This window comes from Haliotis rufescens, unplaced genomic scaffold (genome assembly GCF_023055435.1).
Source record: "Haliotis rufescens isolate VD_foot unplaced genomic scaffold, xgHalRufe1.0.p SCAF_19, whole genome shotgun sequence".
Taxonomy (NCBI): domain Eukaryota; kingdom Metazoa; phylum Mollusca; class Gastropoda; order Lepetellida; family Haliotidae; genus Haliotis; species Haliotis rufescens.
In genome coordinates, this window is record NW_025963879.1 from 14,005,316 (window position 1) to 14,031,769 (window position 26,454).

The window sequence follows — 26,454 nt, forward strand, 5'->3', positions numbered from 1 at the left end:
GTTAACATTCTAGCGCCTCACAGGCAGCTTGGGTTTTATACTCCCCAGGGAGCTGAGAATGAAAATTGATTGCTCACTGATCCATTGACTGGGGTAATGATAGCTGTAGCGCTATGAGCATCCACTTGGTGAATGGAATCTGGCGCATTATATATGCACTTATTGTTATTACCAAATTTTGAACTAATTTATCCATAATAAAAATACAGCATTCAAGTTTGTATTAATAGAGCAGGTTTACTTATTCGTGTGTGCTAGTAAGAAACGGAACCCCTCATTGCAGATTTACTTATTCCTGTGTGCTGGTAAGAAACGGAATCCCTCATTGCAGATTAACTTATTCGTGTGTGCTGGTAAGAAACGGAACCCCTCATTGCAGATTTACTTATTTGTGTGTGCTGGTAAGAAACGGAACCCCTCATTGCAGATTTACTTAATCGTGTGTGCTGGTAAGAAACGGAACCCCTCATTGCAGATTTACTTATTCCTGTGTGCTGGTAAGAAACGGAACCCCTCATTGCAGATTTACTTATTCCTGTGTGCTGGTAAGAAACAGAATCCCTCATTGCAGATTTACTTATTCCTGTGTGCTGGTAAGAAACGGAACCCCTCATTGCAGATTTACTTATTCGTGTGTGCTGGTAAGAAACGGAATCCCTCATTGCAGATTAACTTATTCCTGTGTCCTGGTAAGAAACGGAACCCCTCATTGCAGATTTACTTATTCGTGTGTGCTGGTAAGAAACGGAACCCCTCATTGCAGATTTACTTATTCGTGTGAGCTGGTAAGAAACGGAACCCCTCATTGCAGATTTACTTATTCGTGTGTGCTGGTAAGAAACGGAACCCATCATTGCAGATTTACTTAATCGTGTGTGCTGGAAAGAAACGGAACCCCTCATTGCAGATTTACTTATTCGTGTGTGCTGGTAAGAAACGGAACCCCTCATTGCAGATTTACTTATTCCTGTGTGCTGGTAAGAAACGGAACCCCTCATTGCAGATTTACTTATTCGTGTGTGCTGGTAAGAAACGGAACCCCTCATTGCAGATTTACTTAATCGTGTGTGCTGGTAAGAAACGGAACCCCTCATTGCAGATTTACTTATTCCTGTGTGCTGGTAAGAAACGGAACCCCTCATTGCAGATTTACTTATTCCTGTGTGCTGGTAAGAAACGGAACCCCTCATTGCAGATTTACTTATTCATGTGTGCTAGTAAGAAACGGAACCCCTCACTGTAGACTTTTTTTTGTGGATCACCCCTACTCAGAGAATTTTAGGCAAGAATCACCCCAGCAAAGAATTCTGCGATCTAAAATGTGCAAAATGTCCACAATAATTGAAAACTTTGCACATGACACTCATGGAATTTGCACACACATTTAGTATCTGCAGTGTTTGAAACTAAACATGAATGACAAGAAGTCCTTGTCGTAAATCTAAAGTTAAAAGTTAGAAATGTAGAGGGTCCCTCGATTCAAGTACTACAGTATACTTCGAGGTCCCTGACTCCTGTTAATTTCGAACACAGATCTGCATAAAAAATATGCCATCTAGGGATCAGAAATACAATATTAAGCAACACTGAAGAGACACATGTGTATTGACCACATTATCACATGCTTCTATGATGAAAATTATGTGTTGAATAAATTAAACCTCTTACACTGATGAGAAAGGGATGGTCGTCACTCCCCAATCTATAATGCAGATGCATATTTTTGTCAACTACCCATAGTTCTAACTACATTGTACACAGCATTGAGAAATCACAAAGCTGCAAGGAGGTGGCTGAGCATGTACTGTTGTTGAGAATGTGCGGAATGGCTTTCGTGTTAATATCTATGTAATGATACTTATATTGAATCTTATTGTTCTGCCTCTACGAATCAAAGTAATCATTACATTTATTACTATCAATTACAACCTCCATATCTGCTCAAGCTAATAAATAATACACACTTTGTTAATCCCGACAGGTTTCCATAGCAAAGTAGCCACATTGACATACCGTATTCGACATAATAAGCGCCCAGGGCGCTCTCAAAATTAGAAAGTGGGGGCTCTTATTAGAATATTATTTTGGTGAAAGAGTTGAAAGATCGTAAATTTTGTGGTTTAGGCTGACAGCCTGAAATGATACAAAAGAAAAGTCTGTGCGTATTAGACACGCCAGATATATTTTTCCAGAATTTAATTTCCCGTAATTAAGGGTGCATATAACACACGAAGGGTGCTAATTGGGATTGTTCACTAGCCAATATATTAGCAAATATCGCCGTGGACGCTTATTAGAGCGGGGCGCTTATTACGTCGAATACGGTATATATCGTTTGAAGAAGTACACTTGGCTCTAGTCACATGACAATCAATCTTGCTGTCACAGTGGAGCTGGGTGAAGTCAGTCAGAGTCTCCCTGGGCACAACCAGAGCTCCAGCAGGTGCCTCAGGGAACAACCTTGTTCCCACTTGTCTCTCTGTGTTTTCTGTATATACAGGATTACTGAGCAGATGATGCTTACTACAAGCAGAAGGTGCCTATTACAAGCAGAAAGTGCTTACTACAAGCAGACGATGCTTACTATGAGCAGACGATGCTTACTACAAGCAGACAGCGCTTACTACAAGCAGAAGGTGCCTATTACAAGCAGACGATGCTTACTACAAGCTAACGGTGCTTACTACAAGCTAACGGTCCCTATTCTGTCTGTACACTACCACAAGGTCCCACTACCAAGTCCATATTCTGTCTGTACACTACCACAAGGTCCCACTACCAAGTCCCTATTCTGTCTGTACACTACCACAAGGTCCCACTACCAAGTCCCTATTCTGTCTGTACACTACCACAAGGTCCCACTACCAAGTCCCTATTCTGTCTGTACACTACCACAAGGTCCCACTACCAAGTCCCTATTCTGTCTGTACACTACCACAAGGTCCCACTACCAAGTCCATATTCTGTCTGTACACTACCACAAGGTCCCACTACCAAGTCCCTATTCTGTCTGTACACTACCACAAGGTCCCACTACCAAGTCCCTATTCTGTCTGTACACTACCACAAGGTCCCACTACCAAGTCCCTATTCTGTCTGTACACTACCACATGGTCCCACTACCAAGTCCCTATTCTGTCTGTACACTACCACAAGGTCCCACTACCAAGTCCCTATTCTGGCTTTTCTTCTTGGACTGTAGAAAGTGCCCAGAACTGGTGCATGTTTCACTGTAGCCAGTAACAGAGAAAGGCAGAATATCATTGCTTTGGTTAGAGTCCTCAGGACAGATGTTGATCATGAATCTAACATAGCCACTGAATTAAATGCACATGAATATCTGGTTAGGAGATTGCATGTATGAATCTGTCGAGGGATGATGATAATATGGGATGAAAAAACATTAACTCGAAACATTGGCCACCTGTTCCACAGTAAGTCTCAAACACTATCCCCCCCTTGGTGGCTTTCTGTTACAAAATACTGTTGATCCAGAAGAGACTCCAAGCATCAGCCTCACATACTGTATCCATGGTGGGATTTGAACCCAGACCTCCAGTATTGTAAATAATCTTAACACCTTAACCAGTAAACCTCTTCAGTATTTCTACATCTTATTTAGTAGAATTATTTCATTATTATTTCAAGGAACCCCAAGGATAAACATCCAACTATGTATACATGTTGGGATCTGAACCCAGACCTTCAGTATTATAACATCAGATTTACGACCAGTCTACTCTTTAGGCCAGTGGGGATTCTAGGTTGGTAGCCAGCAAACCATGTTGGTTGTATTAGCCTTACAGGCGACTGGATTGGATGTTCAGGCTCAGTGACTAGGTTGATACAGTGTCATCTAACTTTGAAGGCAAGGATAAATGTTCATATCAATCACTGGTTTATCTGGTGACACAAAAATTCACATACTGATGAAAAATATAGCTAGACTATTGCAGAGTGTGGTGTTAAACACCAAACAAAGAAAAGTAACTCAACCAACAGGGAATTCAGACACTTTTTACAACAAACACAATTTAAGCAACAACAATGCAGCCAATTGAAAAAAAAGAAGAAATATTCTTTTATAATGTGAAAAGCAAAATGTTTGAAATATTAAACAGATCTGAAAGTTAACATTTGTTTGTTTGTTACAACTGGTTGATGATGACACGCAAGCAATCAAGTTAATGAGCCTGACCAACCGAGCCATGTAATCGCCTCTCACAAGCATAGATTGCTAGGGACTTTAATGAGTTTACGACCAGAGCTGATTAAGACAATACCGGTACGTCTTTAGAGGGCCAGTACTTGGACTCTCCTGAAGCATTGTTTGTAAACAAGCCGATAACCCTCGAGCCTACCCAGCTGTGCTCGCCTTATTCCATGAGAGGAGTTTCTGCTCCAGTCACCACACCGTGGGTGTAGGCTTATCACATGACCAGACTTTTCTCTTGTTTGTTAAGAAACATATTATTCTGAAATAAGAACAGACGGACCCAATGCTTTACATACTGTTTTGCATAATTATGTAGACATGCTACTATATCTGCGACAGTGACGTGCATGACAATACGGCTTCACACACTAAAGTCTTGTTAAGACTCTCTCCATGGAGCTTTGATGACAGCTTGCCAGGCAGTACAACCAAAGGATCAATACGCAAATGGAAATAGATTTTTATATTTCAGGATATTTTCTTCATGAAAGTTAAACATTTTATGACATATGTTTATCTAAATGTGTAGACGAAAAACATGCAATATCTTGAATGGACTGTGTAAGATGTGACGATGTGGCAGAGGTATGAGGCTGGCCGCAAAGAACTCTGGGTAGGTGAGCGATTTCATGGCTTCATACGACCGATGTATTTCAATTGTGTTCTAGGCCTTGATAAACACTGGCTTCAAATCCAATGAAGCTAGCACTTAGTATTTTGTATGAAAAAATATGACGACTTTCTCTTCATATGATCCAAGTGAGATATTCTACGCAGCCCTTGCGTTGTCGGCTTCGCTGTTTTGGTTTGAGAATTGAATCGTGCATGAACTAAAGGTATAACGTCACACTCGGAAATTATTTCATGCATGATTTAATAACACACAGAACCTTTGATGTACTGTTCCTTGAAAGGTGTTATTGTCAAATATATACAACAGCGGCAGAGAACAAACTCAGTTCAAACTTCAACGAGACTCAAACTTTTTCGATAAAAGATACCCTATTGCACTGATGTGTTTTGTGTAAAAATGTCTGAAATATTCACAAGAACATATGGATCGTCATGCAAATCTTTAGACTTAGAGGGCACTTATGAAGATTATTTACAGTTGGTCCAGAAGTTGGTCAGGGGACACTTATCGGAGTGGGGCATTTATTATGGCAAATACTGTAGCTGCAGGGTAGGCTCATGCCTGTGATGCGAGTTCCATCAATTGTAATCGATATGTCGTTAATTTTTTCCTCTATATACAGAGTATATGACAGGCATGGGATAACCATGTTGAATGCCTCAGATGGCAACACAGCTGATATTTGTTGAATATCTGGGCTGCACATGACTTGAAATATTATAATAGTGATTTCTATCACGGATACTGATTGCAACAACAATTGAATTTGAGGATACAATATTGTGACATTTGCTGATTGTGAATGTTATGAAAGAAATAATTTCATAACAGCTATACATACATATGGATGTGCCCTAAACTCAGATCACAGGGACTGAAGCTCACCTGTAGTAGATGAAATAAGTAATGGTGGGATGATACAACGATGCATTTTATTAGTAAACAATATCAATATTTACCTTCAAAGTTTGCTTAAAAACTTTTACACAAACACCAGTTTGTACTGAAAGTTAGTAGTGAAAATGTTCGTATTTTCATTCATTCTGTCAATCTTAACACTGCCAACTGTAAACCGTCAGTGTACTAGGTATTTGGCCATCCTGTCTGTAAAAAAGATGGCTTACAAACCACAGATAAGAGCACATGCAAATATCGTGATACATATCGGAACGTGAGCAAGGTATCGTGACATGTATCGGATCACACAGTTGGTTTTTCATCCGAGTCCTGGAAATAACATATCAATTTATGATGTTAATACTAGTTGCAATGCACTGTATAATTTGATATTTCTTTAAGAAATTCAAATTTTGTTTTATACTCAGCAACAGCTGTTTTCCCTACTGGAGTATTTGACCTGAAGACTCGTGATTTAAGTTTTACCCAATGTGAGGTATTCTAAGTTCCCAGACCAGATATTCAAATTTACTCAATATGAGATTTCAAAATTACCCAACATGAGGTGAGAGTGTTTATAGGCATCAAGACGTTGGATGTTAACATGACAAGGAGTATGATGGATGTCAACTTCTTTATTATACATACACAACGTATACCTTGCCCATTCACCTGATGAAGTGTGTGTGTATAATAACAAAATTGCTGTTTATAACAATTCTCCTTGTCATACCGGGAGCACGGGTGGCCCAGTCGTCTGAGGTGCCGCAATTCGCTGGGCAGAACTGCGTCCCTTGGGCTCGCCAGAAACCTATGATTGTGGGTTCGAATCCCGGTTCACCTCAATTGTTTCTAGGTTTGTCAGCACCATACCCATGCTCGTGGGTTTCACCGAAGTTGTAAACATCTCAGACCTGCATCACTTTGGGCTTTCCTCCCACATTAAGCTGACACGCCGTGATATAACTGGGATAATGTGAAAAGCGGCGTTATACCCAACTCACTCACTCACTCACTCCTTGTCATGCAAACATGAGGTGCAGAGTTCTAAAAAAGTGCCTGCCTGTAGGCCTGTGGCAGGTAGATCTCTTGTTGGGCCCCTACTTTCAAATTTGTATGGGTCCTTATGACCTGTAGTAAATTAACATGTAATATATTTGTCTGTCACTATTAGCTGTACTTCTTTTTAAAAGACGGAGTGAAGAATTTAGTCAGGGCCTACAGGGCCAGTCTGTGGATCCTGATGGCAATCTGGCAATTCTTTTTGTTTCACACAGTGAGGTGTTCACAATTACCAAATTGAGGTGTCCAGATGTACTTAATATGAGGTGTTCACAATTACCAAATTGAGGTGTCCAGATGTACTTAATATGAGGTGTTCACAATTACCAAATTCAGGTGTCCAGATGTACTTAATATGAGGTGTTCACAATTACCAAATTGAGGTGTCCAGATGTACTTAATATGAGGTGTTCACAATTACCAAATTCAGGTGTCCAGATGTACTTAATATGAGGTGTTCACAAATACCAAATTCAGGTGTCCAGATGTACTTATATGAGGTGTTAACAATTACCAAATTCAGGTGTCCAGATGTACTTAATATGAGGTGTTCACAATTACCCAAACATATTTCAGGTTTACACAATGACACCACAGGAATCAGATTTACGTGGCTAAGTGTTGCAGCCAACAACGACATCAAAACAAGAAAGGGGTCTATGAAAAACATCAATACATAAGACAATACCTCAAACATGGTTCATAGAGAAAAGCATGACGCATGCATTCTTTTAGTTTTTATACATTCACAGGCCATAAGGCCATCAGTGTATGTTGTTTGGCAATGATAGCTAACACTGCTCTGGTACCTAAGACTTTAGTCACAAAGCACAATTTCTCAAAAGCACAATTTTTAAAGAAAACCAAAGCACAATTTTTAAAGAAAACCAAACACCAGTTGTCAAGAAGTAAAACCATTTCTTGATCAAAGTACACTCCAGTAGTCATGGTAGACCCAGTTTATAACAGGTAAGTGACATTATAGACCTAAAATGATGAAGGGTTTTCAGTGACGAGGCTGTGGCATGGCGTGATGACATGAAGCATTCACACCAGCATGGGAAACTGGGTACAATGGAGTATGCTAGTGCCCTACACCACCTCCCCTTTCAAGCTGACATTGATGCTGCAAGAAAAACGACAGTCACTTGTGACAGCCCACACACATGAATAAGTACGGATTGTTGTTGTGGTATGCTCATGGATCGCGAGTCCAGAGGATTCTCGGAGTCCCAGGCACTGTACCAACATCAAATAAAATACAAACTAGTGTGATGCCTTGTACTTATTACAGGAAGGAATTTGTTTTATTTGAATCAAAACTTAGTGATCTGACAAGGACTGTAAGAAAATTGATTGTATTTCTTATCAGAAAAGAAATATCTGATGAATCTAATTGACATATTTCTGTTAAACTAGTTCCTATCATTCCGACATCCCTATTCTTGTGCATCTAATGTGACCTGCAGTGGATATCATTTGTGTTCATTCACAATTTTTGGTTTATCGGAAGCAATATTTTGGGAACCCATGGGATTACTAAATACAGATTTCAACGCCTCACTCAGCAATATTGTACCAAAGTATGACGAGACCAGACAATCCAGTGTTCGATATTGTGAGCACCTATCCGCGATGACACACATGACACTTCAAAACATACATTTTTAGTCTCTGAAAGTATTTCAATACATTTATTCTTATCCACAACACATAACACTTCACAACATCCATCATGTCCAGTAAACATTTCATTTCTGACAGACCTGTGAAGAACCAGGGTAGAAAAGGTCTTCAGCAACCCAAGCTTGCCGTTTAAGGCGACTATGCTTATCGTAAGAGGTGCCTAACCATGATCAGTGGTCAGGCTCGCTGACTTAGTTAATATATATCATCGAATATCCGAATATGATTGTTGTGAGAGGCAACTAACGGGATCGGGTGGTCAGACTCACTGACTTGGTTGAAGCATTGATGCCAATTGCGTGGATAGATGCTCAAGATGTCAATCACTGGATTGTCTGGCCCAGACTTGATTATTTACAGACTGACGTCAAATAGCTGGAATATTGCTGAGTGTGGCGTTAAACAACAGTCAAATTAATTCTAACAAGTTTGAGGACAAGGTATTTGTAGCAAGAATTTTCAGGAACAGAGTATATCCCCCCAACCAAATATCAAACAGTCTGCCCTTTACAGACCTAGACATTGTAATAAAGGCCATAAGTGTGATATTGAGACATTCCTCTGTGGCATTATGGTAATTAATAACTGCTAGACATTTGTTATTCATTGTGAGTTACCAGGGGTAAGTGGGGTTTTAACTGCCTCAAATTAGCTGATGCTGCCTTACCTCAACCTAGTCCCTCTCTAGTTACAGTGTTGCATTATGCTGATACCCTACATATTAATCATACTTAGCTTCATTACCAAACCCTTACAATCTGTGAAGATCTGGGTAGACTATATTTCTTCAACAACCCATGCTTGACACGAACGGCAACTATGCTTGTCGTAAGAGGCGGCGACTAACAGGATTGGGTGGTCAGGCTCGCTGACTTGGTTGATGTATGTCATCGATCCTAATTGTGTGGATCGATGCTCATGATGTAAATCACTGTATTGTCTGGGCCAGACTTGATTATTTACAGACCGCCGTCATATAGCTGGATTATTGTGCAGAGTTACACATCAAACAAACAAACAAACAAAAACCCTGACAGTGACAACAGAATCTTATTTATGTATTTATAGGCACTTCCTCCAGTTATTTGACATGCATGCTGTGAAGAGTTACTTCCCCTTACATTCTCGATGGCATTTTATATTTAGAATGAGTGTACGAGTGACTGTGAATTGCTGCCAGAAAATCTGCATTGTCACACAAGGTAACATAAAACATATAGCACCATGGCAGGGTTCACAAGTGAGTGGAAAGTTTTATCAACCAATTACACAATCCTGTTGTGTTTTTGATAGTTTTTCACTCATTTTGTTTTCTGATTCATTATCACATCTAACTCGAAAACATCTCCTGATGATCGCGCTTTAAGACTGTAATTCTAAGGGAATTAAACCATGGAAACATCTAAGCCCTGGGCAACAACTAATAACCAGGTGACCTGTTGCCAAGCTCGAATTCGCTTACATAAAACATGCACCAACGGGACCTATTATTGAAAAGTGAAACCTAATATTCATGGCTACATGCACCAAGTGCATGTAAAAAGATTTCAAATTTGTGTCTGTCTAACCCCTGCTTCTCCACACAACAATGATCTTTGAACACACTCAATATCTCTAAGCTTCATGTAGCATACAACATCATTAATCCCTGTGTTAAGTTGTCATGCTTTATTGGGCTTGACATCATCAAACCATGGGTACTTCAAGATTATGTGCACAAGTTCCTATTACAGCAATACTCATTAATTTATGTCAAATCATGACATAGTCATCAGAGATCTTAGAAATTATATATTTAGACTAGTCCATGCATCTATCTTTCAACTTTGATAAATTTATGGGACCAGGGTGCAAACTGGTTTTGTCTGGAGCAACTAGATTTGCATGTCAACATGCACCTGGTGAAAGTTAAATCAAGTTCCTACAATCAGACCCTAAGTTGTCATAGTCTATGCTGAATACTACACCTTCTCTTTCAAAAGAATGTTTGCTTGCTGACATAACTGGAATAATATTATCTTGAAAGGACTACACATACGTTTTTCCCATCATTAAAAGTTTGATTGAGATCTGGTTTCTGCAAAAGAAATCAATGGTTACAATAATGATCAGACATAACCTAGTGACCTACAAAATCACAGAATCATATTCCTTCCTTGAAAAATGCACTGTAGCTCACCTGGATATGTATCCAACAGTTTAAATTGTCAAAAGTGTCAGCCACGTAAAAAGGGTTGCTGTCTGTATTGTGGTTTAAACACTTTCTGAATAAATAATGAGGACAAAAGTAAATATGAAACAAGTAACTTACTATCCACATTTTACAATCAGCAAAAATGATATTACCATTTTTGAGCATTGCTGCAATACACAACAATTACATTAATTTTACACAACAGCTTCAACTCTGATCCTTATTATCAATACCACTCAAAGACAAATAGTTTTCTAATGCCATACAATGTTTCCAATTGATTAACAAAAACATCAAAGTCGTAATGACTTGAAACAAAATATGTCATCATTAGGAGAACCATCTTCCCGCGGCAAGTGAGTTAACTGACTATAAAAGTCCAGTTTCCACCCTTGCTGCACTTGGCTGGTATTATGCAGTTTTCAGTCAATTGCAGGATTTGCAAAGCATTTGCACCTCCAACTTGTCAACAGAACCTATTTTCTGAACCTTTTTATGTTTTTAATCAAGGTGATCACGTGATTTGATGCACTTCGCGATGTAAGACCTGTTTTATCACAATATAGGTCTTGATTACTGATCAGTTTGTCTTGGCTGGGTGCCACCATTTTGTTGGAAGTAAATGTAAGTGATATGAGAGGTTGAATCTGATTGGTCCATAGGAGAGGCATAGAAGGGAAATAACTTGTAATAGCCACTGGTGGGACTACGATCAAGCCCAGGAATTCCAGCCTAGCCTGGCAAGTGTAGAAACTGGACCTTTAAAGTCAATTAACTCAACTGCCTCGGGACGATGGAGGAGAACCCCCCATACATGCCAAGTTCAGCTTCCTCATTCTGCATATTTTAGAGATGAAAACAGAGCCTAAAATGGATGAACGCATTGAAGATTATTACAGTACATTTTGAGTAGATACGCCTGAGCAGGGAATATAAATAGTTGGGTTTTTTTCAATATAGCTGCCAAGGAGGCCATAATGAAAATCAGATTCAGACCTCTTGAATTAATCTGGATGTCATCATTGGTGGAAACAAACATGTGAAGTTTCAGCTTTATTCCTTTTATGGTTTCTGAGGAGAAGATGTTGAGACGAATGACTAATTCTTTTGTATTTTCCAATATGGCCACCTGCAGCCATATTTGATTTCCAATCACAATGTTTTGAATAATCTTGGTCCTACACAAGGTGACCATCACCATCACCCAAGTTTCAGGTCTGTGACCCTTTGTGTTTTGAGAAGAAGATTTTTGAATTATTCTTATTCTTAATAAAAGATGTCTACCTGGTGCCCATATTGAAAAATTGATTTTAAAGGAATCTGTCACATTCATCAATAACAAATCAAACTGAAATAACCATGACAACTTTGGAAAGTTTTTGAAACACAAAGGCATGACATCAGAGTTAGATTCCTTTTTCACACAACTGTTCACCTCTCCACAATAAGTAAGAAAGTAGTTCATAATTCATAAAAGCATTAACCTTGTTTTTCTTTCCAATCTAATAATGTTATATAATATCAAGTAGGCTGAATCCTACTGGCCGCCACAGTAAATTGATTATCCAGTCATTTTTGTCTTGACATCACAACATGATGATGATGGAGAGATATTTTTACTCGAGGTACATCCACGTTAATTTGATCCTCTGCAAGTGATTATGGGGCCCTCAGTCTCCACTGGATCGCTCAGGTCGAGAATCAATATTGTACGGACAAAACATGCTGAATTCCATCATTCAAAAAAAGAAATAACCCATCCTGTCTATCTGAAGGAAATTAGTTCATGAGTAATGCAATCAACTGAAATTAGCCAAGATAAAAAAACCAATATACCTTAGGAGACAAGAATCTGTTGTACACAGTTACGGGATATCATGTTACAATGAAACAGCACCATAAACAGATAAACAATCAAATTATTTCCCCCTAACTGGACTTTGGTTGGGCGCATCTGTGCTTGCATGTGTGCACACAAGAATGTATTACAACATCAATGTGATAGGTGCATTATAGACAAAAAGTCATCCCACTACATTAACTCTCTGAATTAACAGAAATGTAATCTGAACTAGATGTACACAACAACGCTGAATTAACAGCAAAATGTACTCAAAAGCCTTCTCTGAGTGAGTGAGTGAGTGAGTGAGTGAGTGAGTGAGTGAGTGAGTGAGTGATGTCATCTTATTGTCCACTTCACGGCAGCCTGTAAAGTATAGTTCGATCTTGCACAGACAAACCAGTGTATGACACTTCAGGGTATCTAGAATCATTGTTGAATCATCACTGTCAGTCATCGCTGTCAGTCATCACTGTCAGGCAACACTGTCTGTCATCATTGTCAGTCATCGCTGTCAGTCATCACTGTCAGGCAACACTGTCAGTCATCACTGTCAGTCATCACTGTCAGTCATCGCTGTCAGTCATCACTGTCAGGCAACACTGTCAGTCATCACTGTCAGGCATCGCTGTCAGGCATCACTGTCAGGCATCACTGTCAGTCATCGCTGTCAGTCATCACTGTCAGGCATCACTGTCAGTCATCACTGTCAGTCATCACTGTCAGGCATCACTGTCAGGCATCACTGTCAGGAATCACTGTCAGGCATCACTGTCAGGCATCACTGTCAGGCATCGCTGTCAGGCATCACTGTCAGGCATCACTGTCAGGCATTACTGTCAGGCATCGCTTTCAGTCATCGCTGTCAGGCATCACTGTCAAGCATCGCTGTCAGGCATCTCTGTCAGGCATCACTGTCAGGCATCACTGTCAGGCATCGCTGTCAGGCATCGCTGTCAGGCATCGCTGTCAGGCATCGCTGTCAGGAATCACTGTCAGGCATCGCTGTCAGTCATCGCTGTCAGTCATCGCTGTCAGGCAGCACTGTCAGTCATCACTGTCAGTCATCAATGTCAGTGATCATTGTCTGGCATCACTGTCAGGCATCACTGTCAGGCATCACTGTCAGTCATCAATGTCAGTGATCATTGTCTGGCATCACTGTCAGGCATCACTGTCAGTCATCAATGTCATTGATCATTGTCTGGCATCACTGTCAGTCATCACTGTCAGGCATCAATGTCAGTCATCAATGTCAGTGATCATTGTCTGGCATCACTGTCAGGCAACACTGTCAGGCATCACTGTCAGTCATCAATGTCAGTGATCATTGTCTGGCATCACTGTCAGGCATCACTGTCAGGCATCAATGTCAGTCATCAATGTCAGTGATCATTGTCTGGCATCACTGTCAGGCAACACTGTCAGGCATCACTGTCAGTCATCAATGTCAGTGATCATTGTCTGGCATCACTGTCAGGCAACACTGTCAGGCATCACTGTCAGTCATCAATGTCAGTGATCATTGTCTGGCATCACTGTCAGGCAACACTGTCAGGCATCACTGTCAGTCATCAATGTCAGTGATCATTGTCTGGCAACACTGTCAGGCATAATTATCACTCTTACTTCTGCCAGCATTGCCCATTTTAATACATAAAGGACAAATACAAGATTTTAAAATGGTTTATGATTAACAATTAAAATTATCAAATGTTCATAATGTCAGAAAATTGTTATCACTGTATCAATGATTATTAATTTTCAGCTTGCTAACATACACTCTTCTGTCCTTATATTTTAAATATATCCAACATGATTGTCTTAAAACATTAATCCTAACTCTAAAGCAATAAAAGAAATTCAGCGTGCATTTCCCAGTGACACCCACATACTATTCAACCATGCCTGAACTGCACAGCCATAAAGTAGGCTGTCAAACTAGTTGTATGCAAGAATGTTATTCAAAGGCAGTACACTAGAAAACGCTACTGGGTAGGTGACGGTAACCTTGAAATGTTTTGAATTGTGAAACCGACCTTTGACCTAAATGATCACATGACCAACCCACTCAAATGAACCCATTTCCCTGGCTGACATTGCACTCAGCCCTTAGTAAAATGTCAAGGACTCAACCACCCACCCAATCTACCTGGCACCCTTAAAAGGCAACCATTTGATGCTTCTTTTTTTTGCTTTTCTTTTGGGGGGGGGAGCACCTTCTTATTTTCGAAAAAATAACTTAGCTTCTAAACGTTTAGAAAAAAAAATGCTGATCTCAAACCAAAATATCTCCCCTGGAGATCAAATCAAATGGTTGCTCCCTTATCTACATGTGGTTCATACACATCTTGAGCCGCCACATTTAATACCTTTTCAAGGCAAAGATCAGACTTTTCACGGCTGAAAGACCCAAATTTACTTTCAATAAACAGGTTTCAATATCATTTATAAGCCGAGTTGCAGACATTTATTTAGAGTCAATAAGTATAGTCTTATGCCAAAATATGGATAAGCAAGCAACACGAAATAGCAAAGAACAATGAAGAACATTTCTGGAGATTCGAACAAGCGCTCGCAACTTTAAGGCGTGGTATATTGGATGTTATTTTTGAGAGGGGAGTGTCAAGTGAGTTGTTCCCCATAGATGTAGCTAAGCAACCCAGGTAAACGCGATGGTCGAACGATAGCATCCAAAAGCGGGAGAGGTATGACAATCTCAATGTGAGGACTGAGGATTGTGAGAATGTGGGAAATACCCACCTGTGCATAAAATGGACTTGTACACCATTGCCAAGGACAGATTCTATTGAGGGAGCCATCATTATTTAAATAGGGGTACATTTTATCATCATCCTTAAATAGGCTGTTGATGTCTCATGTAAGAAAAAACGACTTGTGATCGTTGTTTATCGTACAATAAAACACTGCAGGGAGAATAAACCACTCGGGGTTGCACCCCTCATGGCTTATACTCTCTGTTGTGTTTTTTAGACGATATACAACTCGTCATTCATTTCTTAATTCAGTAATATTCCAGCAAGAACCCGGCAGGGGACACGAGAAAAGGGCTTCACACACTGTACCCACGTGAACAGAACCCAGGCATTCTGCATGACAACCACAAGGCTACCCTGTCGCCCCATTCCTTATTATTATTATCAGTTCTGAGAGTGACAATACATCATGCCAAGACCTCACACAATTCCCCGAATACAACAGGGGCAACTCTCCGCAGAATGTGTGCAGAATGTGTGCAGAATGTACTACAGGAAGAGTGCAGTTCACACACCAAGCACAGCTCCTGAATACATCAACGAGGGGGTGGGGTGGGGTGGGGGGGTGCTGGTGTCAGGCCAGATAGTGTCTCCACACATAGGCTCCTGAATACATCACCGAGGGGGTGGGGTGGGGTGGGGGGGGGGGGGGGGGGGGGGGGTGCTGGTGTCAGGCCAGGTAGTGTCTCCACACATAGGCTCCTGAATACATCACTGAGGGGGTGGGGTGGGGGGGTGCTGGTGTCAGGCCAGGTAGTGTCTCCACACATAGGCTCCTGAATACATCACCGAGGGGGTGGGGTGGGGGGGGTGCTGGTGTCAGGCCAGGTAGTGTCTCCACACATAGGCTCCTGAATACATCACCGAGGGGGTGGGGTGGGGGGGTGCTGGTGTCAGGCCAGGTAGTGTCTCCACACATAGGCTCCTGAATACATCACCGAGGGGGTGGGGTGGGGTGGGGGGGGTGCTGGTGTCAGGCCAGGTAGTGTCTCCACACATAGGCTCCTGAATACATCACTGAGGGGGTGGGGTGGGGTGGGGTGGGGTGGGGGGGTGCTGGTGTCAGGCCAGGTAGTGTCTCCACACATAGGCTCCTGAATACATCACCGAGGGGGTAGGGTGGGGGCTTTCTGGTGTCAGGCCAGGTAGTGTCTCCATACAGAGGCTCCAGAAGGAATGCGGTGAAAACACTACAGCCATGGCACATGACACAGGAATTCTGAGTATTTGTCACACCAAAATGCAGTGAAATGTGTATTTTTGTGTGTGATAAATTTGACACAGCCAGTTTTTATCAGTCAGTACTAGTTCTCATGAAAACATCCAAGGAACTAATACAGAAATTGTGTATTTTATCCACAGAATGTTGATGATGGTGAACACGGCTTGCGTTTCTTTCTAAACTCTTCAAGGCGAAAATAAAATCAGTTAAGTTAAGTTCAAGCCTCACATAGAAGGAACTGCGTAATAGTGAAAATCATTGGTGGTGGACACTTCATGATGCCATAGAGGTATATCCACACAAACTGGAGTCAATCGAGAAAACTGTTTCACTGTGACAAGTCAGTAAAATAAGCAGGGGTCTTTTTTTTAAAAAGGACAAACTTTAGGAACATGCAAAAGATGTCACTGTTAAGCGATTCCGCACTGTGAGGCTGAGAACAATCAATCAACCCTCACATTTTCTGTTCACAATATTTTGTAGACTAAAACTCAGGACATTCAAAATTGTGCTCCTGGCTCTCAAAGAAATATGCAGTGACTCATGCTGACCCCAAGTTTTCATAGGCTAGGCGAACCTGTATATCCCACAATGTAAAAGTCACTTTGTGAACCTGGTCCCAAGTCACATGACACTCACCTCATGGAAAAAATATCTCCTAAAGCATCACATCATGCATGTGAAAAGGTATTGCAATGTACAAAGTATCACCATATCAAACATTGTGATAACAGTAATACCATCATACTGGTGTATAAAACACTGACATAAGGTTTGTTAAAGAAATAATCTTGTTTCTCATGGGGGGTTTTCAAACTTGAGTGGGTAGGGAGGTACTTAGAATGTACAACTTCATGGATAACAATGTCTGGTTTATTCTATATTGCGATATTTCGATGTAGATTCTTATGTTATCAAGCTGGAGTGAGTGATGGCTCGCTACATGCAATAAACCAGAAGTTGTTATCCATAAGTTATATGTTCTTATTATTTATTCACAAACTTCTAGAATGTCAAACTAACAGTAGAGTAGGGATGGAGGGAGGATTTTAATTTCTTATTTATTTGGTAGGTAACAAATTGATAAATGTAAACTCGATTCACATCTTCCATCTACCAGGTGTCTACCCTGTGACCTCTTCTGGCCTTGACCCTGCATCGCTAGGTATGAAGAGGTGGGCATGAGGCCATGCTGACAATGGCATTTTACCCTGAGCGTCAGAAAAAATAAATTAAAATATCAGAGGTGGGTAATTTTGGGGGCAGGTGGTTCACGAAAAGCAAGAATCAAGAGAAAATAAGGACCACACAATTCTTTCATATCACAGGGATTTATCAAGACCTGCCATGGGCGGATACAGCTTTATTTAAAAGGGGGGTGGGGGTTGCAATATTAAGATCTATTTATTGTCTTTGGTGGTAATTTATACAGAAATAAAGATTTTTTTCGAAATAAAAACGGGGAGTGCGCACCCCCGCACTCCCCCTCTGTATCCACCGATGCCTGCTCAGAGACATAAATTCGGCCCAAAATCTTCAGTAAATGTCAGTAATTAAAAATTGCCGAATTCCTCAGAATTTACAAAAATAATACATTAAAAAATATCCAATTTTGAACAACATCACAAAATGTTCCCAATCTGCCTGCCAAGGGCACTGAGTTTGGAAATCCTAGATAAATCTCTGTATTACTATAGTTAATATAAAAAGACAGGTGGTCCTTAACTTCTTTTCAGTGGTATAAATATACCTTTACGGTATAAGACTGCAACGAAAGCCGCACTTACCGGGGGGTACAGCAGGAGCCGTGGTCTGGAAGGATCCTCCGGAGAGATGGACAGCTAGTCGGTGTTTCACAGCAGAGTCATAGGGAGGCACTAACACCGAACCACTACTACTGGCACAAGGTGATTCCCGGCTTCCAGCACTCCTACTACTAGACATTATAGTACAGCTGAAAGGAAAAGCAACACGTCTAGTTATTGTTACACACATCTAGAAGAGGATAGTGGATATGTGGGTGGGTGGGTGTATGGCTATGGGTGTGGGTGAGTGTGTATGTGGGTAGGTGGGTGGTTTCATGTCAGTTTGATGTGGGAAGGAAGCTTAAAGTGATGAAAGTCTTATATGCATACCACAAGCAAGGGTATGGTGCTAACAAACCTGGAAACACAATCAAGGCAAACCAGGATTCAAACTCATGATTATAGGTTTCTGGCAGGCCTCAAGGAAGCAACTCCACACAGCCATTTTGTAGGGACCTTAGCCATCCACATGTCCCAAGCAGTCATATGCAATGGAGTTGATAATTCTTATCGAAACAACAGCATACATCTGCTACTCAACTTTTGATAGGTGAGGTGAGGTGAGGTGAGGTGAGGTGAGGTGAGGTGAGGTGAGGTGAGGTGAGGTGAGGTGAGGTGAGGTTAGGTTATTTGTTGTTTTACGCCGCAATCGGCAACATTCCAGCTATATGACCGTGGTCGAGTCTGGACCAGACAATCCAGTGATTGACATTATGACAATGGATCCATATTGGGATCGATGACATGCATCAACCAAGTCAGCTAGCCTGACCACCCGATCCTGTTAGTCGCCTCTTATGACAAGCACAGTCGCCTTTTACGGCAAGCATGGGCTGCTGAAGACCTGGTCTATCCCGGATCTTCACGGGTCAACTTTTAATAAGGATAGACATTAAGCAGTATGAAATATCTCAGTGTCTCACAAAGGTTGGGTAGTTTTAGTAGCTGTCATAACAGATTCAGTCACATTGACAAAATATAATTCATTAATGAAAGCGAGAATCCAAACACTGAACAAACATTAGGATGACGTCACATACAAACAGCTAAAATGATGAAGAAACAGTCAAGCTAATGTATTAATAATAATTCTCTTGTTGCGCCTTTGTGAGGAATGGGAGCAAGAGATTGGGAATTATCTTATGGTTTAAAATGAAACGTGCTGCACACCTGGTGTACATGGCAGTAATTTATCAAGTGTAATTTACAAGACTCCTTGAAGTCCAGCATTCATATTAGACATATAATAAATATGGCAAGGGTACATTTTACATGGCTTGACATGATGCCAAGACACGAGCTGATATCTGCATACCGTTCCCTGGACTGCTCTGACAAGCTCTGAGAACCAGCATGGTGAAAGGGAGGTAATTCTCCCAGTCCAGACAACTCATCGCTACCTATCTAGAGTTTTATTGTGTTTTTTTTGTTCAAACATTTCTCATTATATTTGTTACTTATTAAAATAATGCAACTGTTGGCTTTTCATACATCCAACTTAACCAATATAAGGGACATCTTTGTACCTGGTGCAATTATACAGTTTGCCTGATACAAGATGTATGTCAACAGTAATGTCATGGCTCAACAGTAAGGGGACATATTCCATCATGTGCCTAAAGACCATATTGAGTCAATTTTTAGGCAATGAAACTAACAACAGCTTGACAATGTTCATGTCATTTGTGGAGCAAGTTTGATGTTACACCTTCCCTGGGTACTTTATAAAAGCAAAACATCTGGTAAAATTGGGTTTAACGGCGCATCCAAACACTCACACAGCGTCGTACGTGTGTGTGTGAGAGAGAGAGAGGTGTGTGTGTGTGCGTGCGTGCATGCGTGCATGCGTGCGTGCGTGCTTGTCTAGACTGGCACCGATTTATAGAGCTTGCTCACTGAGATACCATGCCGCAGTTTTTTGCCCCTCTCAGACACAGTATACTGACTTTGAGCTGACCAGTCCTTGCTTTAGCCCCTTAATGCTGCGCACCAGACAGGGTAACAACAAGTACCCTCTTTTTTACGTTTTTTGGTATGATGCAGCTGGGGATCGAATCCAGGACCTTCCACTCTCCAGAGGGACGCTCTACCACTAGACAACTAGGCGGTCCTGTCTTAGCAGCCACTGGTATGACAAAGTCAAACTTGTCTCTTGCGAACTGGTACTACTACTTCAGATTTGGCAATCTACTTTTAAGTTTTATTGTTATGTTTTATAGAGTGTGTGCTGAAATCAGATTGTTAAACATATGTTGTTAAACGGAATCCAAAGTCCATCAATCCTAAATTTGAAAAAATATGCCACTTGGCTGGGCGAAAGGAATAGCACATTCAATAGTATGATTGAACAATATTTATCAATACAACTTCATTTTTTTCCTCATTCGGCTAACCAGGCAAGTTGGAAGCATGAGACATCATCCGTTGTTTCATGATGTAATTCATTGCAACTCATAACCATGGGAGGTTGCGAACACACAGAGATTTAGACTTTTGCATTTTCCAGTATCGATCAACATCATGTAATAAGACTTGTGGGTGTTAGTTAGGAGATAAACATACTATGTTTTCAATGTACAGCATTGCGTGTTCGGTTCCAAATTCAATTTAGCGCTGTGAAATCAACAGGTTACCTTGCTCTACATTGAAAACACAGTATGTTTATCATTAGTTTATCTCCATTTTACCACGATTCAATAAAACACAAATTCTTTGGTGGAAGCAAATACAGTGAGTGAAGCGGCATAGGTTGAGTCCAGTGTTTTGAGTTGGTTGTTGATCAGAAAATATGGAATCACGGACAAAAGCCTTTAAACAAAATATGGCGCTCAATATGCTCAAGCAGTTTGTTTGGACTGTAATACTTCACTCAAACTCATGACAGGCACTGAAAGCATGTAGCATGGCAACTTCGTTAGCTAACATGAGGTGGGCACCTTTAAAGAAAACTAAGCAAGCCTTGCAAATTTAGGTTTTGTTCTACACCTCACGTCACTATTATGACGTCATATTGCTCATTGCTCCACAAAAGATATGACGTCACAGTAGTATATAGAGAAGCACCAGATTCCAAGTTCAGTGTTGTCTTCAAAACCTGAAATTCTCTTTGTAGAGTTTTTATTGTGTTTTCTGATCAAAATGTATTGCCACACATCCTTTGAATATTGTGGTAGCCGCAACTTTGCATTTTGTAGCCTATAATTGTACATATTACTTCAATATTTCTAGTGACAATGTAAAAGAGGTATTCAAAAACATTAGCTTCCACAATGATGTGGCCCTCAAATCATCTTTTTCAATCAGAGGGGGTTTATTGTGATTTGATACCCCTGATTGACCAATCAAAATTGTGTGTTTTTCAAATTCATGGTAGAATAAGTATTTGATGCTCAGTAAATTTAACATCTGAAAATTACAAATGAAACCGCCGGATGTCGAATACTAAAGAAACCCAACAAATCCGAAAACACACATAATCTCCTAACTACATCTACCAGTGAGTCTGAATGTCATCTTGTAGGTCTTGCAAAGACTCAGTCAAAGTCAGAGAAAAATATCATAACTCATTGGTTAAGTTTGAAGTTTCTGCTTTGTATATGAAGTAAATATGTCCACTGTATATCAGAGATCTGCCGAGTTATCATAAGCTTACTTCACTGTAGACAAATTAAAATGTTAATGCTTAAGGGGTATTCATTCATAGAATGATCTTTTAAGACATCAACAATAAGTTGGTTTGGTTTGTTTGTTTAACGCCGCGCTCAGCAATATTCCAGCTATATGAGGGTGGTCTGTAAATAATGGAGTCTGGACCAGACAATCCAGTGATTGACATCATGAGCATCTATCCACGCAATTGGGATGCAATGACATGCATCAACCAAGTCAGCGAGCCTGACCACCCGATCCCGTTAGTCACCTCTTACGACAAGCATAGTCGCCTTTTACGGCAAGCATGGGTTGCTGAAGACCTATTCTACCCCAAATCTTCACGGGTCATATGTTTATGGTTTCAGAGGAGAGTTTGGTATGAAGGTTGTATTGACAAGAATAATTGCTGTTGCCATGGACATGCTGTACATCCAAATCAGTTGTAGATAGAGCATGCAGAAGGAAACCTGGCAGCTGTAATTGGATGGTGTGTTTGAGATGCATATGTTTTTTAAAAGTACATTCACCCAATAATTAAAACTGACCATGTTTTCCAACATTTAGTCTTTTTAACCTGATGATCAAAGATATTTTCACACAGGTGACATGTGGTGCAGAAAACTGGGATTGGTGTGTTTAGCTTCCTGTACTGGGAAAAGGAGCTGGCTGAGTTGTGATTTTATTGCAGCTTTAAGGCCAGGCTCAGCATACATGTAGACACAATGGCTGTTGAATGCCACATGATTTTTCTTAAAAAACATAACTTCTCCAAAGAAGTCTATGGGAAAACATTTGGTTGTGTGTGACTTATTATATGTGGATGGTGTGGCTTTTGAAACAACTGCCTGGAATCCCAAACAAGATTGGTGTGAGTCAATTGAGTGAGTGAGAGTGAGTTGGGTTTAACGCCGCTTTTAACAGTATTACAGTTATATCGCGGTGTGTCAGCTTAATGTGGGAGGAAAGCCCGAAGTGATGCAGGTTTCAGACGTTTACCACTTCGGTGAAACCCACGACCACAAACCTAGAAACATAATCGGGGCGAATCAGGATTCGAACCCACAATCATAGGTTTCTGGCGCGTCCGAAGGGACGCAACTCTGCACAGCAAATCACGGCGCCTTAGACGACTGGGCAACCCATCCCCCCGTGAGTCAATTGAAGCCCTCCTTGGTTGTCTGCCTGCTCAAGTATAATGAATATTTTTCAATCCAGCGGTAAATGATAACCCCCAATTACACAATGACAATGTGTTTGCTTCACACAAGGCACCATTCAATTACTATGTCTCAGCCTAGAGCCAAATGAGCACCAGACCTCTCATTTCTTCCTTTATGCCTGAAGCACTTATTCAGTTTAATGTAGCTATACATAAACAATTTTTCCAGTCATCAAATTTGCTTTATAACTTGGTTTACAGATCAAATGAAATATTCAGCAAATGTCTTCTTTCATCCCAGTGAACCTGTTCAGAAAATATTGCAGTAATAAAAGAACTACAGGACAACCAATGTAGTAAGGGAAGTAACTCTTTTTTGATTTGTCATAATGTTTCTGCCATAAAACTTGTTACTAAGCATTTCAGTTCATGTGTCGTGCACCTGTGAACAGATTACCAATATGATATAACATGACAATACATTAATCTGTAGGTAAAATGACAACAAAACATGACTTTGGAGACATCCTATATGCTGAACATGCTATGGTCTCATGCATGAGTGACTCTCGCAAACTCATCCAACATCCCTGCCTGACCTGTATCTTCAAAGACAACAATGACAAATGACATGTACCACGATGCACACGAGCTCTCAGTGTTAATGACACTGCACATGATGTAGGGGTGATATAACGAGTGAACGAGTGAGTGAGCGAGCGAGCGATGTACAATGCTTTTAACAGTATTCCAGCCATATATCAGTGGTCAGACACCAGAAATTGGCTTCAAACACTAGTCCTTTCCAAACTACCCAATAGTTAACGACTAGTAGAAATTTGCCCTTTTAAGGGCTTGGCTAAACATGTATGTTATCATTATAAGGACTCATAATTGGGCTATTTACTCAAAGGTTTCTATTCTAGTTTGGTTAATTCATTTTTTATTGGCTACACAATTTTATTAACTCATGTATTCATCACTATTTGCTTTTCCCGAAATGAGTTAACATTTTAAGACTTCAAACAAGAGTGCTCTGAGAGCATAACATCCCCCGCGTGAATTTTTTTAACGAGTTTATATTTTCTTGGTATTTTATGAAATAACAACAGTAGATGTCACTGCATTTGAAACAAATTGTGCAGAACATTTTGTTGGGCGTAATCCAGTCTGAATGCTAATGCCATAAGGATGTAGCTCACCCACAAAAGCCTTAAACAAGGAAACTAACTATAGTTATAGTTATAGTTAGATATTGTGATATTCTCTGGAAACTGGAGGAGGAGTAGATTTCATGAAGCTTCGTAAAACAGGGGCAGTAACTCTGTCAAAATTTGTCGAAATGAAATGGGACTGCGATATGCGTATCACTAACATGTCAACATCTTGTGTGTAGAGTGTCAGGGATATTCTCTGGAAACTATAGGAGGAGTTGATTTCACAAGCTTAGTACCTCTCTCACAATTAGGCAAATGAAGCTCCGTAAAACAGGGGCAGTAACTCTGTCAAAATTAGTCGAAATGAAACGGGACTGCGATATGCGTATCATCAACATGTCGACATCTTGTGTGTAGAGTTTCAGGGATATTCTCTGGAAACTGTAGGAGGAGATGATTTCACAAGCTTAGTACCCTCTGTGGGACGGACAGATGGACGGACAGATGGACGGACAGACGGACGGACTGCGCCACGACATAATCCCCCTTCGGCCATTCTGGCCCAGCGGGGGATAAAAAATGAAATATTTTCGTTTAAAGAAAAAGTCCTCTTTCAACTGTATTTCAGTATATCAAGTAGGCCAGTACCCCGTATACTGCAGGATAGAATTCCTGTATTAATGTTGTGGTACATGTATTTGGCTGCATTGACAAGTAATTGCAAAATCCCCACCCTGTTTAAAAATGTTCTGCTCAGCAACTCAGACCACGCCAAGTTTGGAGCTCATGAAATGTGTTTCACCCACATTTTCAAAAATAGGCCATGGAAACATTGTCTTCCATTCTGTGATTGTTTTTTACTAACGCTGGTGTGTTGTTTTCACTAACTTCTGTCAAAATAGCATTTACCAATCAGTCAGAGATTGGACGCAATGAAAAAACATAATGAAAAACGGAATTCCACATTTTGATGGGCTTCATATTTTGCTACATTAACTGTTATGTAAGTAAACAACATATTTTTCTTTGTTGATGGTTGAACCGATTTCTTCCCCGGCAAATGGAACCCGCCCTTTTCTCCCCAACATGGGTCGTTAACAGTAAGTCACATGTCAGGAATTCATTTCAAGCTCATGACAGCGACATATTTGAGATCAGTAAAATTAGTGGACTTGTTATCTTGTAGCATACTCTGCAGCAGAGTATATAACAGTTTTAAATATAGGCTTGACTCGGAAAGAGATTAGCTCGTAATTGTGTTTTATAAATTAGATCCATTGTACGCATGCTGAAAAAGCTTCATTGGGTAATGACGCATGCTGTTTTCATACATTTGAGTTTTTTATTTAATGTATGCGTTTCTGTACGCAAGTTAATCGATAGTAATTGGGGGTATTGAACAAAAATGTACAGCTTCTCTGCAGCTCTGGTGTACCCATATTGGGACTCAAATCCCAGTCTTCTGTGTGAAAAGCCAACGCTGTAACCACTGGACTACCCACTGCCCCAATCAGCTCAGGTTGAGCTGTCTATGGTGCGTGTATGTCAGCTTGGTAAGCTGGTACAGGTCTAGTCAACCCTGATGACCAACTACAGGCCTACTGAACAAACACTTCCACTTAAACATATATCCTCAGTAAAAGTTCAACACTGTTTTCTTTTATTCAATCTTGATTTGGCAAAATATTCACCAAACATAAGTAAACATTATTTTTGGATAGTTTTCTTGCCATTTCTAAGCAGAACTATTAGATAGGTACAAAGTTACAAGGCACATAATAGATATAACAAAAACTCAATCTACCCTATATATTTATTTGTCAGGAAGATGTGTTTCACATCAGCTGTTGAATTTATCAATATGCCATGAACAAGGAAGCCTATCCATCAATCTCAAAGTTTACAGTCATAATAAAAAAAACATCCATTATTTGGATTCAGAATGTTGCTTTCAAAGAGGAATGAAAACACAATGCGACTAAAATAAGCTTGGTCCTGACACTTCTATGATCTATCTAACATATCAAGACAAGTCAGCTTTAAGAATTACCTACATGAATTCACATATCAGTGAGGCTGGTGAGCACATCCAACGTCGTGCCAACTCCGGGAACAAGAAAGACAGTCTATATCAATCTACAAATACTTCCTCAA

At 40.4% G+C, this 26,454-nt stretch overlaps 1 protein-coding gene across 1 annotated transcript in view; it reads right to left on the reverse strand.

Moving 5' to 3' along the window:
• LOC124148289 (ataxin-1-like) overlaps positions 1-26,454 on the reverse strand; it is a 121,090-nt gene that overhangs the window by 87,128 nt on the left and 7,508 nt on the right. Inside the window, exon 2 of the mRNA XM_046519310.2 lies at positions 18,316-18,482. Within this exon, the coding sequence (XP_046375266.1) occupies positions 18,316-18,472 (157 nt within the window). The 5' untranslated portion in view covers positions 18,473-18,482. The remainder of the gene's footprint in view (positions 1-18,315; positions 18,483-26,454) is intronic.